This window comes from Eumetopias jubatus, unplaced genomic scaffold (assembly GCF_037043125.1).
Source record: "Eumetopias jubatus isolate StellerSeaLion01/CBP00866 unplaced genomic scaffold, mEumJub1_p1.0 scaffold_1, whole genome shotgun sequence".
NCBI lineage: Eukaryota > Metazoa > Chordata > Mammalia > Carnivora > Otariidae > Eumetopias > Eumetopias jubatus.
The window spans coordinates 15,075,829-15,090,287 of record NW_028274807.1 but is presented as its reverse complement, the minus strand read 5'-3'; the positions used below and the strand labels follow the sequence as shown (position 1 = coordinate 15,090,287).

Here is a 14,459-nt window from a genome sequence, read left to right as displayed (position 1 = left end):
TCTTGGGTGTGCTTTATTATGTAAAGTAGCATACTAACAGCCTAAAAAACAGCAACACAAAGGCACAAGGATAATAATACAACAGAGGTGGTTGATGAGGTAAGGAAAAGCATTGATTACCAAACTAACTTACTGTGGGTATACATGACTGCTTTTAAAGTTTTAAAACTACTGCCTCCACTTTCATTAGCAGAATATTGCAGTTTGTTTGGATACAATTATGAGTTATTTGTTTACAATACTTAAAAACTGTTATTTCTTCTCCATAGGAATCTTACTTGTCTTTACCAAGATGTTGTCCTTTACCAGATTTGCATTTTTTTATTATTACTGAGGCAACCAATAATTTTATCTTCAATGTTGACCTTTTTAAATAACTTTACATTAACATTGTCAATCAGAACATTATGAACTTTAGTTGGATTCTTCATCCTGTGCTGGGGAGAAGAACATTTTACTTCTACTCTTGAGGTTCTTTGGCTGGTCTAATAATTAAATTGATTTAAAACAGGAGTAAAACAAAAGTTTAATAACTTTATAACTCTAAGGTGGGGAGTAACCCCTTGAAATGGTCAAAGCCATCACCTTAAATACCATCTTCAGCTAAAGACAAAGGAAGATATTGGGGGTAGGGAGTCAGTTATGGAGGTGACCAGGAAAAGCTCAGTAAACAAGGCTGAAGTTATTATGCAGATTGAGGTCCTCACCTTCTCCACTGACAAGAGTTCTTAGACTGTTGAGTCCTTCCCCTTTTCCTGGCACGGGGTGGGAGACATCTTACAAACAGAGGTTTCCCTTATGAATATAAATGTATCTTATAAAAGGGTAACTTCTACTCAATTTTCAGATCTTCTTTTGTGCCTGCATTTTCTTAAAAATAACCAGCTTAAAATAATTGACAGGACAAGGAGGAATATTTTGAGGTGGCTGATTTTGCTCCCCTTCAAATGAATGAAGAGATCAAACCATTATTAGAATTTGTTCATTTTCTACGTGAAGCATTTGACAATACAGACATAAAACTTCCTTCATCTATTCCTAAGTGAAGTTTTACTGCTGCTAATAGAAGAGCACACCAATAGCTATGCTTTAGTGTGTGTGTTGTTTTGCATGCACAGGAAAACTTAGGGTTTAACGTGAGTGAAAATCATTTAGAATAGCTATTTGACCTCAATGAAAATGTATGCATCCCAGTGATCTATTAACACATCTTTTGCAACTGCTAACAATAAATCGTCATCTTTGGAAGCAACTGGTGACACAAATTTCCCAGAAAGAGAACTCAAATACAGAAAGAAAATAGAGTCTTATTCGAGCCCCAGTTAGGACAGCCGCCCAGGAAACAGGATCTTCAGGAGAAAGAAAGTTCTCCAGAGAATGAACAGTCTTTACAGGATAATAGGCTTTTCTTCATCTTGGAAAAGCTCAAAAAAATTATAGATGAGCATATAGGCAGAAATCCCAAGTTTTAACATTAAGGAATTCGGGCAGTAGGAGCACTGATCAATTTCTCAAGGACAAGATGGTTTTCCTTTAGGCTACTCATTCACAGAGCAGATGTACAATACATGCATGGTGGGCCATAAATCAGGCTTCTCGTTGAACAAAGTTTATGTACAGTCATGCAGACTTAGAAGTCTAAAACGGCTTCTTTTGTATATCAGATCTTTAGAGAGTATTTCTCTCATCATAATCATCTTAAAAAAACTTCTACTTTGCCAAAGCATGACTGGCTGAGTCGGAAGAGCATGTGACTCTTGATTTCCAGATCATGAGTTTGAGCCCCACACTGGGTGTAAAGATTACTTACGTACTGACTTACATAAATAAATAAATACACACACACACACACACAAAAAAAAAAAAAAACCCTCACAAAACACTTCTATTTTCTTTTGAAGTAGTCATTGATGCTTCTTCAGCAAAATTGTCTCTAACTTTTCATGTGGTCAGTGACATTGCTGACCCCCATGGGGGATAGTAAATGGCATCAAATTGTTATACAAATTAAATATTCACCATCAACTTGCTTTAGGAATAGAAATTCTGTATTCACTTTTTTCATTGAAGATGAACTTTCAATTTTAGCTCATTGCTCCTAAAAATATTTTTTTGCAAATTTAAAGAAGAAAGATGTTCTCAGACAAAAAGAATAGTTGCAGATTTAAACAATATATGGTCAAGCCACCCCAGCAAGAGCATGTAAATTATTCTTTATATGCTTTGTGGCATTCTCAATTTCATGCTGTATTTCATGTACAACCCATCGGTAATTCCCAACTTTCTCTTTATCTCCACCTACTGGTAACTTGGTGTATATTACTGCCTCCTGAGGCCTATAGAAAGAGCCATAGCAGTACTTACTGGCTAGGTTAGGAAAAAAAAAAAAAAATGACTCTCCACAACGATTTGAATGTATGAGTGGTCCTACCGCTTGTATCTGAATTTAATTTGTCTTTCAGTGATCCCTCTGCACACTGTCTTTGAAAAAAAAGTGATAGTTCTCTTTTACTCAAAAAAGAATGAACAAAGGAAGGGATTGGAGAAGCCTTGTCTTCTTTCAGATTTAATGTTGATTAAAGTAAAAACTCTGCTCACTATGCATGCATCTTATACTTCACGAGCTAGAAGCATGACCAAAGTGGAAGTCTCCCAAACCAATCTCACTTATGCTAATTCAATTAACACTCATTATAAATAAAAAGTAAAAAAAAAAATCTAAGACCATTACCAAATGAGACTGGTCGCTGAGACAAACAGAATGAACCAAGACATATGGTTACCCTGTGGGTAGGAATCTAGTTATCTATGCCTTCAGTAATGTTGTCCTTGACTTAGTGGATAAAAGTCTGGGGCAGAACTGCTGATTCCCGGGTTATCGGCTGCCAGGATGTTTAGCTGAATGCTGTAACAAAAGAGCATTTGCCTTGGTCTTGAGTTTTGTTTTGTTGCTGTTGTTTTCAAACAAGTGTTAGTAACCGAACAACCGAAAAGCAGGAGCAAGTTGGGACTTTATCAGACCTACAGGACTGATGATATTGGGCCTACTTACTAATAAATATTGGAATGTATTAGATATTTCATTTAGAGACTTGATTTTTTTCATTATTATTATTTAGTTTTTATTTTAATTCCAGTGTAGGTAACATACAATGTTATATTAGTTTCAGGTGTACCATATAGTGATTCAACACTTGAGACTTGGTTTCTTATGTCAGTTGAGTGGGGTGACTGGACTGGTACGTCTAACTTCCCACTGGAGAGTTTAACTCCACTTTTGCATGTACTTTAGGATATATTTTATTAGAGTAACCTCCTTTCCAAAATTATGTAGTGTATTTAATATCCATTACAATTTGTAGTTATTTTATATAAAAACACTGACATTTCTGACTCCATAGATAACAAAAGGCCACAATGGTTTGCAGTCTTAAAAATGTGTTTCTAAGTTTTATCATATGAAGGTATGGAGTGGACATTAAAGACGAAATAATTTCTTTCAAACCAAAAAGACAGTTGATGATTTTATTTTTTAAGGTAAAAGAAAATATATATATATATATATATATACACATATATTTATTTATTTATTTTAGAGAGAGAGAGAGAGAGCACGAGTGGGGAGGAGCAGAGGGAGAAGAAGAAGCCGACTCTGTGCTGAGCACAGAGCCCGATGTGGGGCTCAGTCCCACAACCCTGAGATCATGACCTGAACTGAAATCAAGAGCTAGATGCTCAACCGACTGAGCCACCCAGGCACCCCTTAAGTAAAAAATTTTTGAATGATAAATACAAATACAGAAATATCCAGTCAGATAGTTAGAAGTAGTTTTGAAGACACAGAGTGAACAGATCATATAAAAACATATATGTGAATGCCATGTAACATTTTTATTTACACTTACATTTTTCCATTTTGTAAAATTTTAAATAAATGCACTAGGAGATATTAAGAAAGATATTAAGAAAGAAATATGTTTCAATATTGCATGTTTATATAACTACAAGAAAGTTGTTCTGACATCTTTCTTCAATGAATGTGTTTTCCGATTACCAGAATTCAAATTATTTCTAAACCATATTAGGTAACAATACAAGTCAAATTTGTAAGCTAATGTTAGGACAGAGATCAATAGAGATAGCATGGATCTTGACATAGCTGGTATTATGGTAAATTTCTAGACATAGTAGGTATTATGCTCAAACATAAGATTAGTAGAAGCCAGATCCACAAGTTGGTTGGTAGAAAGCAGACTGGCAGCTTCTAGAAGAGTAGAGTGGACGGTAAAAGCTGGATCTACACCCCAGGGATGAAAAAGCACTGGGACCATAGCCCACTGATTGGAAAGCACCCAATCCAAAGCCCAGAGAGGGAGAGCCACAACCCAAAGATTGAAAGCCGCTGGAGCCAAAGCCCAGAGACCCGGTGTAAGTCGTCTGGCAGGGACTGAAGAGTGTGGAGGTTCTCGACGGGTAGCAGGACATCTGGCAGGGACTGGACACCAGGTAGGATGTCTGGCAGCTGGTGGGCTCAAAGCCGGTCTCCTGACAGCCACTAGAGAGGGAGGAGCCCAGCTGACAGGTGCTGGGAGAGTGGAGGTTGGTGCTGCAGAACAGGTTGCTGGGGTAGGATGAGCCACAGAAAGATCCTGGGTAGCGCAGGTGTTGCCCAAGGGACTGGGAGGGGAAGTTTCCAGAGCAGCAGTTGTAGGGCATGGTGAGAGGAGATGTGCTGTACAAAGAGAAGGTTCTGAGTTTGAATGCCACTTCTTGGACTGGGGCATTTATATACCCTTATCATTGGGTGTGCCAGCCACATGACACATAAAAACAGGTTACCTTCTGCTTTTAATTGAATTGAAAAGATCATCATAATCAAACATATGTAGTGTTTGTGGTTTTACAACTGGAAAATGCAGTAATGTTTGTGCCTTGGAATTCAGATAATAGTGTTGAATCTTCAAAGCTATTAGTCATCTCCTTTTGCCAGAGGTCACCCAGCAGATCACTCAGAGAACTGCTTCAGAGGTAGACAGTGTCTGGGATGAAGAAAGCTGGCTTAATTAAAAATAATTGATACCCCTTTCACAATCTGTCTCAAAATTGTTGCCATCTGGATAGCAAAGTTGCTAACTAACTGATCTATTCATAGTCATTTCTTTTAAACAAAAACACACATTGATTGTTGTCAAGCAAGTTTACTTAATGAATAGTGTCCTCAGGAAGCAGCAGGGGTAATATGCAAGATGTATGAGGATTTTTTTTTTTAATCAGATCTCAATTTGAACAGCTTCAGTGAAATATTAACTGAGGTTCCCTTATTTCCCATGTTCCTGCTTAAACTGTGTGCAGACCAATAGGAGTCGATCTTAGTTTTTCTTTCTTTTGTGTGTGTGTTTATGGTGGCATAAGTTAAATATTAAAATCGCTTTATATGATTTTGGAGTGCTGGAGGTGATTCATCTAAGGTGCTGAAAAAGCATTGAAAATCACAAAAAGGTGGCAAAAACACCCCCACGTATTTCTATCTCTAATCAGAGGCAGTGTTTATCACTAAAAAAGTTCCCCAGAACCTGGAAAATGTTCTTGTTCTAAAAAAAGTTTATAAGGTAATTGCCTTGAAGTTTTAGACCAAAGGAACCATCTTAAGGAGATTCTTCCTTGCCTCAGAAAGCAACATACATCACTTTGACTTAAATTGTTTTCAGGTGTTTCTGACAAGTATTACAAAATTTCTAAAATAATGGTCATTTTTTTCTTCTTCTATGACTTGTATTCCACCTCTATGTAGTAGACTAATGAAGATTGATACCTTGAGGAAGAGGAAAGATTGAGAAGGTTTATCTTGCTGTGGCTTCTGTGATGTTTGATTCGTTCCTTTCACAGTAAAGCATTTCCCTTCCACTCCTGAACAAAAGGGTTGGAATGTAAAGTCCTCCATTTGGTTGAGAAAAGAATGTTCAAAAATTACCAAATATCTGACTCAGAGAATATTCTTTCATAGAAATAGCTGATCTAAGAGTGGATGACATTGAAGCAAGCAAGCAAATTCAATTTAGGTGAGTTGAATACCTATATGTATGTTTTAATGTTCAATATTTTATTCACAAGTAAAATGGGAAGATTTGGGATCTAGGAGAATGCTTTTTGCTATTTATAATTAAGAAGCCTAATAAATAAGAATCGTTTATTTTACAAACAGAAGACAAACTATATTTAGGTCATAAATGAAACATGCTTGAAAACCAATTTGTCTACTCAAAATGTTCAGACCCATAAAGTGTACAATTTGGGAGTTTAGCAATTATCTCCAGTCCCCTACCAGACTGGAATCCCATTTACAATATCCTGACAAGGTATTCCCAGTGCCCTCAAGATGGACATCTCATTACCTACAAAAGTGGCTTGTCTTAGATTTTTAGCTGAATCTTCCCTTAAAACTTCCACCTAGTAATCTCAGTTCTTTCTAGAATAAGTTTCAGCTCATTTCCATTGGACAACATACCAATTTTTGAAGATGGGTGTCTTATGAGGTTTGCCCATTCCCACAGGTTATTTTAAGCCATTTCCTGCCCCCATGCACTACTCTACTTGTGGTCGTCAATTATGCTTTTGATGAGAGAGTCTAGAAAAATACTTATGATACTAGTCCTCTAGGCAGAATATATATGTTACTTGATACATGTGTCATATCAGAGGTCCCAATGGCATTCATTCTTTATTTCACATTACCATCTGTTCTTATTCCCTCCCATCCCATATCAACTTATAAAGATCATTTGTAACTATGAATTCTTCCAACACTTGATCGTTCCTTGAAGTCTATGTGGAGTAGACACTTTCTTGATTTCTTGATTATATTTACCTTCTGCAGTAAAATTCCTACCCTATGAATGGAAACTAAGAGAACAAAGGCCCATTTTTTATGTGCAGTGCTTACTCTTTTGTTCTCAAAACATCAACCCTACCAAAAATTTACTTAAACTTTATGGGGATTAAGCTTGATAATTTATCAATGTCTTCTATCAAAAGGCAAGTCAACTTCAGGGCAAGGATTCCTCGACTTCAGTATTTTTACAATGTAATCTTCAATGTACTCCTGTAAATATTGGTCCCTTTCTTCTTTTTTTTTTTAAGATTTTATTTATTTGAGAGAGAGCGAGAGCATGAGCAGGTAAGGAGGAGGGGCAGGGGGAGAGGGAGAAGCAGACTCACCACTGAGCAGGGAGCTCCACACAGGACTCTATCCCAGGAACCGAGATCACAGCCTGAGCAGAAGGCAGACGCTTGATTGACTGAGCCACCCAGGCACCCCTGGACCCTTCTTTTTTTTTAATTTTATTTATTTATTTCAGAGAAAGAATGCACAAACGAGAGAGCAGAAGCAGGGGGAGCAGCAGAGGGAGAGGGAGAAGCAAACTCCCTGCAGAGCAGGGAGCCCCATGCAGGGGCTCGATCCCAGGACTCTGGGATCATGACCTGAGCTGAAGGCAGATGCTTAACTGACTGAACATGCAGGCGCCCCTGGACCCTTCACTCTTAAATCAAAAACTTACACACACAAAAGCAGCTTGGGTACTTGTGCTGTAAGAAAACCAAAATCCAAATGTGTAGGACACTCACTTAACTTTTCTACCAATTAAGAGTTCTTAGTGGGTTATTTCTTCTATAAGGTCCACAAGATGTGGGAGATGAAACAGATATTAAGGAGTGTGTTTTTTTTTTTTTTTTCTGTTCTCAACTGGGTTCTTAAACTTGGAACAAAATAAATATGCCCTCCAGACAACAGAGTATTTTTTTAGAACTTTAAACGGAGCAAAATTCTCACTGTATTATCCATTCAGATACAGTATCTTGAGGGATAGGATGAATAAAACACCAATCTTATAGGGGCAATTACCATACAATTATATTCATCTACCCAAGCTAGTTGAATGAGAAATGACATCTTTACTCATAAACAATTGCTTTGAAAACCTAATGAAATTCTTTCATTTAAGTTTTCTTTCGTAAAAAAAAAAAAAAAAAAAGGCCTTTGAAGGTTAATGTATTTCATTTTGACTGGAGACTAATTAAGCATTCTTATTAAGTTGGGCACATGCTACTAACTCATTACTAGGGTATATAAGCGTCCAGTAGAAGGTAACAGTCACACTCACCAAACCTCTCTGCAACTCAGCTGAACTCAGAACTTGACATGCATTACAATTGCAGCCCTGGAAACCTCTCCTCCTGCTCTCTCGGAGGTTACCTGGGGTACCCAGGTTCTCCCTATGATTCTTTCTACCCCAGCAATGAAATCTACTCTCCCAGCACCTGCCAGCTGGGTTCCTCTGTCTTTGATGGCTATCAGGAGACCTGCTGTGAACGCACCAGCTGCGGGACATCCTGTGCTGGGGCCAGACCCTACCAGACATCCTGCTTCCGCCCAAAGAATTCCTTCTTCTTCAGTCCCTGCCAAACAAATTACATGGGGTCTCTGGGATGTGGAAATATTGGTCTTGGGTCTTTCGGTTGTGGAAGCACTGGTTTCCAATCTCTGGGCTGTGGGTCCAGCTTCAGTCGTCCAACTTACTTTTCTTCTAGGAGTTGCCAGTCAACTTGTTACCAACCAGCCTTTAGCTCTCGCTTTTTTGGATCAACTTGCTGAATATTCCCCATTATCTCACCATTATGTCTGTGCCTTATGAAACCTTAACATGTAGCCTGTTCAATATCTGCGATTACTGATGATCTGCATCACCAAGACTCGCCATCACCATCTCTCCCAGAAGTATGTGATTCATTGTGGACAAAGTAACCTTGGCCTGTGAACTTTTCTAAATCAGACATATGAGATAAGCCTTGAATGTTCATTTTTATGTCAATGCTCAGAGTCCCTTTCATTACTCTCTAAGATTTTTCTCTTATTTTTCTCCTAGGATTCTTTCACTTAAGTGTATTTCAAATAGAATTGACATTCAAAATAAACTTTTCTCTACCATGAATTATGGCATTCCATTTTTCTTATTCATACAATACATTTGTTGAATGTATCCAATACCTTCAACAGTCTTCACTAGGTAAGCACCTTTTTGTTTTGTTTTGTTTGTTTCATAGCTTTTATTAATATGTTACTGAATAGAAAACAAGGAATTTAAAGGATAATTAAAAATGTGATATATCTTGTGCTCACTTTGGCAGCACGTATACTAAAAAAATGTGATATATCTTACAGGTTAAGGATTTATGTACACTGATAGATGAATTTATTTAATTGCCTTAGAAAATTTTGTTTTTAGTTAGGCATTCACTGCAAAATATTTATTGAGGTTTTTTTATGATTTTATTTATTTATTTGTCAGAGAGAGGGGGAGAGAAAGACAGAGAGCAAGCACAAGCAGGGGGAGTTGCAGGCAGAGGGAGAAGCAGACTCCCCGTGTAGCAAGGAGCCCGATGAGGGACTCAGTCTTAGAACCCTGGGATCATGACCTGAGGCAAAGGCAGCCGCTTAACCTACTGAGCCACCCAGGCGTCCCTACTGAGTTTTGATTATAGACAAGGCATTGTGCTGAACAAAGGCATAAATTCCCTGCCTTCATGAAGCTCACACACGTACAATTCTAACGTATCATCATGCAGCAAGCACAATAATGGGGACAAAAAATTAAGGTTCAATAGGAATACAAAGAACAGGGACTTCAAAAAAAGTGTGGGGGGAAAAAGTGTGAGGAAATCACATAAAACTCATTACTGACAATCCAAAGAATTACCATTTCATATTTAAAAAAAAATAACTCTCGTCGATCTAATGTGTTAGTTGTAGTCCTTCGAGAAATAGCTACCAAACAGGGTTTGACCTAAAAGAAATTTATTGGAGAAAATGCCTGTCAGGGAAAATGGAGCGGTAGCTGGAGAATTCTGGGAGGGTCATCAGACCACGATGCAGATCTGAATTCAGTGAAGGAAAGAGAGAAGCAAAGAAGGAATGTTGGGTTGGAATAACCTTCTTCAGGGCAGTTCCAAGTTACCCATCAAAGGAGTTCAGTGTCTCACAGAGATGGGCCTGCCTTAGTATCCCTGCCAAGCTCAGTAACTGGCCAAGAAGAGGGCATGTTATGACGTCGACATGAACGTGGTGGTAGATTCAGAGACTGGCAGCTGGAGATGTCAGTTAATCATGTTCCCTGCAGAGGGAGGTGTGAGAGCTATGTTTTCATAGGTTCCATGATGTTCATTCTGATTTACAATAAATGGTGACATGATAAATGAAAAGATGGATTTTTTCATGAATTACGTTCATTATCTCTTTTTTACTTAGTTTGATCAAAAAATTAATTACTGTAACAAACCTTATCTAGGACTCAGTGAGTGAAACTCTAACTCTACAGCTTAATATAAGAAGGAATTGAGGATTATTGGATGGTCATCTTTGATTTTAAATATAACTAATGTGTTAAACACGTTGGACCCGGTAGGGCATAATTAGGAAATTGCTTCATCTTTCTCCTGCTATTGAATTTCACACTTGACCTGAGGGCTCTAACTAGCCTGGGTCTCTGAACAATTCCATGGGCAGATCTATGATCACATTAAGATATTAAGAAACATCTTTATCTCACATTAGTAGTTAATTCTAATCCAGTAGAAATTAAAAACCAGCCTTACAGCTACATCAAGTCTTTTCCCTTCTCCCTTAATTTAAACCTGTCATGTGATTTGGCAGGCCACTGGGGGCATGATCATTTGATTTAAGCTCCTTGCTCTACCTTGTCTTCCGTCAAAGTGCTGCTCCCAACTTCTCCTGTTCAAACCAGAGAGAAAGGACGGGAGGAAAGAAAGTGAGAACTCAGGGCATCTGTCTCAGTATGGTTTAGACGCCCTGTGTCAATGTGACTTCTTTGTTTCAGGAAACTTTCCCTAGGAAAAGACGAGATTAAACCAAGGAATCATTTCACTGTATGCTTGAGGAAACTCCTATGGACTAGCTTTTTGGAGAAAATGGTCTGTAGACATGGAAAAACAGAGACCAAAGTGAGCAACCGTTTGCTTATCGAGAGGCTTGTTATCAGTATGTTCTCTTTGCTGTGCTCACTAGTCCTAAAGTATCATGTAATAAGTTTGCCCAGTCCCAATCACTTTCCTACCTTGACACCATTTGAACCCAGAATCTCACTTCTAACACCTCTCTTTGGAATCACAGCTAAAACTCTCCTGGTGTCTGCCCCTCACTGCAAGAAGTTCGGCTATGCTTCATTTTGCTTAAGTAACAGATTGGTGATACTCTAAGGTGTTCAGAGGGACATAAAAGTCTTCACTTAGCTAGTGCTACTTGTGATTCTGCCTTTGCTGCTGAATATCCTCAGTTTTCACAGGTGTCTGAGTACCGGCTCTTTCCCTAGTGGAGGAACCATCTTGTTATAACCCCACCCAACTCCCTGGAATCTCCTGCACTGAACCATTCACCTGACAGCACACTCTTCCACAACTTCTCGTTAGCGTCTCACCCTCAGTTCCTACCCATCATCAGGGCTACACCCCATCCAGCTTTCTTCTGCTAGCATCCATTTGCTCTAGAGATAGACCTCTTAGTCCAGAGGAAACACAAACACTAGCCGTCTATCCATGGAAGCAGAGTTTGCTCCTAGAGCAGCTTCCTTTCACTCAACCAATGCTAATGACTCACTGCAGCTTTTTAAGAGAGAAACAGAGAATACTAGTTACCCTAACTCACAGCCTCCAAGAAACATAGTTAATTTTCTGCATTGTCCTCTCAGTGGCTCTAGGCCACAAAATCCCACAGATATCCCATTCCTTTTATTAACATGACACGTTTAGTGAATGCAGCCCGTACTTCAAAAGTCTTCACTGGGTCAACACTCTTTGTTTTCTTTGTTTCATATATTTTATTATTTTTTTTCTGGACAAAAAGAAGAAAGGTTAAATAAGAATTGAAATATATGACATAGCTCATGTTTGAGAGATTTATATTCTCTCAGAAGTGCATTTATTCATCTAATTGCTTCAAAAATTTTTGTTTTCAGTTAGGCATTCATTGAACAAATATTTGTTGAGCTCCTATTATATAAAATGTTCCTATTGTATAGGATAAGATTACTGTCGCCACTTCTGGCCAGCCACCACACTGTCCGTGCATGGTCCTCATGAGCTTCTCTCCCTTCACAAGAAAGGAGAAGCACTGTGTGTGTGTGTGTGTGTGTGTGTTGTGAAGAGGGTGGGGGTTGATACCCTTCTACCAGAATGAACTCTTTGAGAGTAAACTTCTCCCCCTTATGAATGTCTAAGCTTCTCTTGATGGTTGAAACATTCTTAAAAACTATAAAACGGTGTGGCCACATCTTCTCTTCAGGATGTGACTAGAGAAAGAGAGATACAGATGGACAAAGAGAGAGACACACACAGACAGCGATTTAAGGAATTGGCTCACATGACTGTGAGGTCTGGCAAGTCCAAAACTCCCAGCGCAGTCCAGGAGGCTGAAAACTGAGGCAGGGTTTCTTTCTTTCTTTCTTTCTTTCTTTTTTTTTTACCCTTTTTTTTATTATGTTATGTTAATCACATACATTACATCATTAGTTTTTGATGTAGTGTTCCATGATTCATTGCTTGCGTATAACACCCAGTGCTCCATGCAGAACGTGCCCTCTTTAATACCCATCACCAGGCTAACCCATCCCCACCCCCTCCCCTCTAGAACCCTCAGCTTGTTTCTCAGAGTCCATAGTCTCTCATGGTTCATCTCCCCCTCCGATTCCCCCCCCCTTCATTCTTCCCCTCTTGCTATCTTTACTATCTTGAGGCAGAATTTCTTCCTCTAGGAGAAGCCTTTGTTCTTGCTCTTAAAGCCTTAACTGATTGGACAAGACCTACCCACATTATCTAGACAATCTCTTTAAAAGTAAACTGATTGTAAATGATAATTAAATCTACAAAATGTCTTCACAACAACACAAAACTAGTATTTGACCAAACAACTGGGCACCATAACCTAGTCCAGTTGACACATAATAATTATCTGCCACAATCTCCGTTCTCTTGAAAATCTGGGCTGAGGGTATCTATTTCATAACATATACAGTATAAATTAGTGCATAAGACTTTAAGCAAGAGTAAATTAAAATTTTACTTGTAAGTAATCTTCCTCTCAGTTCATAAAATTATTTTCATACTTCTTTTTTTAGATCATTTTTCATATTCTTAAGTCTAATTTGTAAGAGAGATTTCTAGCAGTTTCACAATTGCTCACTGGGATACGGAAACCTCTTAATATGTGTCTATGTGTGTTCGTAAGAACAATTTCTTTTCTGCTGATGATCTCTCCAGTGCAGTCCTGCTAGGAACGCAACTCTGGCCTAGCTGTGCACGAGACATATTAGGGCAGAGGGCAATGTTCAGGGAATTTGTTTCCAAGAAAATTTCCTTTTAAAGATTCATTTATTTCAGAGAGAGAGAGCGCACGTGAGCGGGGGTGGGGGTGTGGCGGGGAGGGAGAGAGAGAATCTCCAGCAGACTCCCCATTGAGCATGAAGCCCAACGAGGGGCTCCATTCCACAACCCTGAGATCATGACCTGAGTCAAAACCAAGAGTTAGCCACTTAACTAACTGAGTCACCCAGGCACCCGACCCCCACCCCCGGGATAATTTTTCATCTATTTGCCCATCTTAGGCTATTTCTGATCATCATATTTCTCATGTTTGCTTCATTCATTAGCTTTTGTCATACTCCACCCATTTTTATCATGACTTTCCTTTATCATTCTCTACCTTTCTGCTTTGTTTCCTGTACTTTAACCAAGTGTTCATTCTCTTCATAGTTTCCACAGCTCTTGGAACTATTATCATTTGCATTGGGTACTTCTTTGTCAGGATATGGGTGTCTTGTGCATTGTTAGATGTTTAGCAGCTTCCCTGGCCCCTTCTACTAGATGCCAGTAGCACTGCCACCCTCCCCCCACATACACACACCCTATCCCCCTTGAGACAATCACATATGTTGCCAGACATTACCAATTGTCCGCCAGAGGCACAATTATTCTTTGTTTAGAACCACTGATTTAGATGGGTATCTGGGGAATGAGCTGCTTAGGATAGTTCTTAACTGAGAACACCGGACCTATCCCCTATTTGGGATGGAGATAGGACAGTGAAAATAAAATATTGTATTACTCCAAGCATGCAAAAGGTATTATAAGTGATAACTACTGAATAAATGCATGGATATTTCATAAATCTAAAATAATGTTGAGCTACTTATTGGTAAATATTATTCCACTCTTGCACATGAATGTAGTAATTGTGATGATATTCATAATTGTAATGACCTGTTCAACTGCAATTAGAGGGAAAAATATGACATTTTTTGTGACCAGTTTCTCAGTAGCAGAACATCTAAGTTGTCTTTTGGGATCATACTCACTCTTCGATCATCCCGGACCAAGGAGAAATAGCAAGACTTAGA

General features: G+C 38.7%; 2 protein-coding genes across 2 annotated transcripts; one reads left to right on the top strand and one right to left on the bottom strand.

Moving 5' to 3' along the window:
* Nucleotides 1-4,212: 4,212 nt before the first annotated feature.
* On the bottom strand, nucleotides 4,213-4,725 carry LOC114219172 (keratin-associated protein 14-like). Its single transcript, XM_028116672.1, has one exon. It carries the CDS (start codon nucleotides 4,714-4,716, stop codon nucleotides 4,213-4,215), a length of 504 nt encoding a protein of 167 aa, XP_027972473.1. The 5' UTR covers nucleotides 4,717-4,725.
* A 3,472-nt stretch (nucleotides 4,726-8,197) lies between these two features.
* On the top strand, nucleotides 8,198-8,650 carry KRTAP15-1 (keratin associated protein 15-1). Its single transcript, XM_028116864.1, has one exon. The coding sequence runs from the start codon at nucleotides 8,198-8,200 to the stop codon at nucleotides 8,648-8,650; it is 453 nt and encodes a 150-aa protein (XP_027972665.1).
* The last annotated feature ends 5,809 nt before the right edge of the window (nucleotides 8,651-14,459 follow it).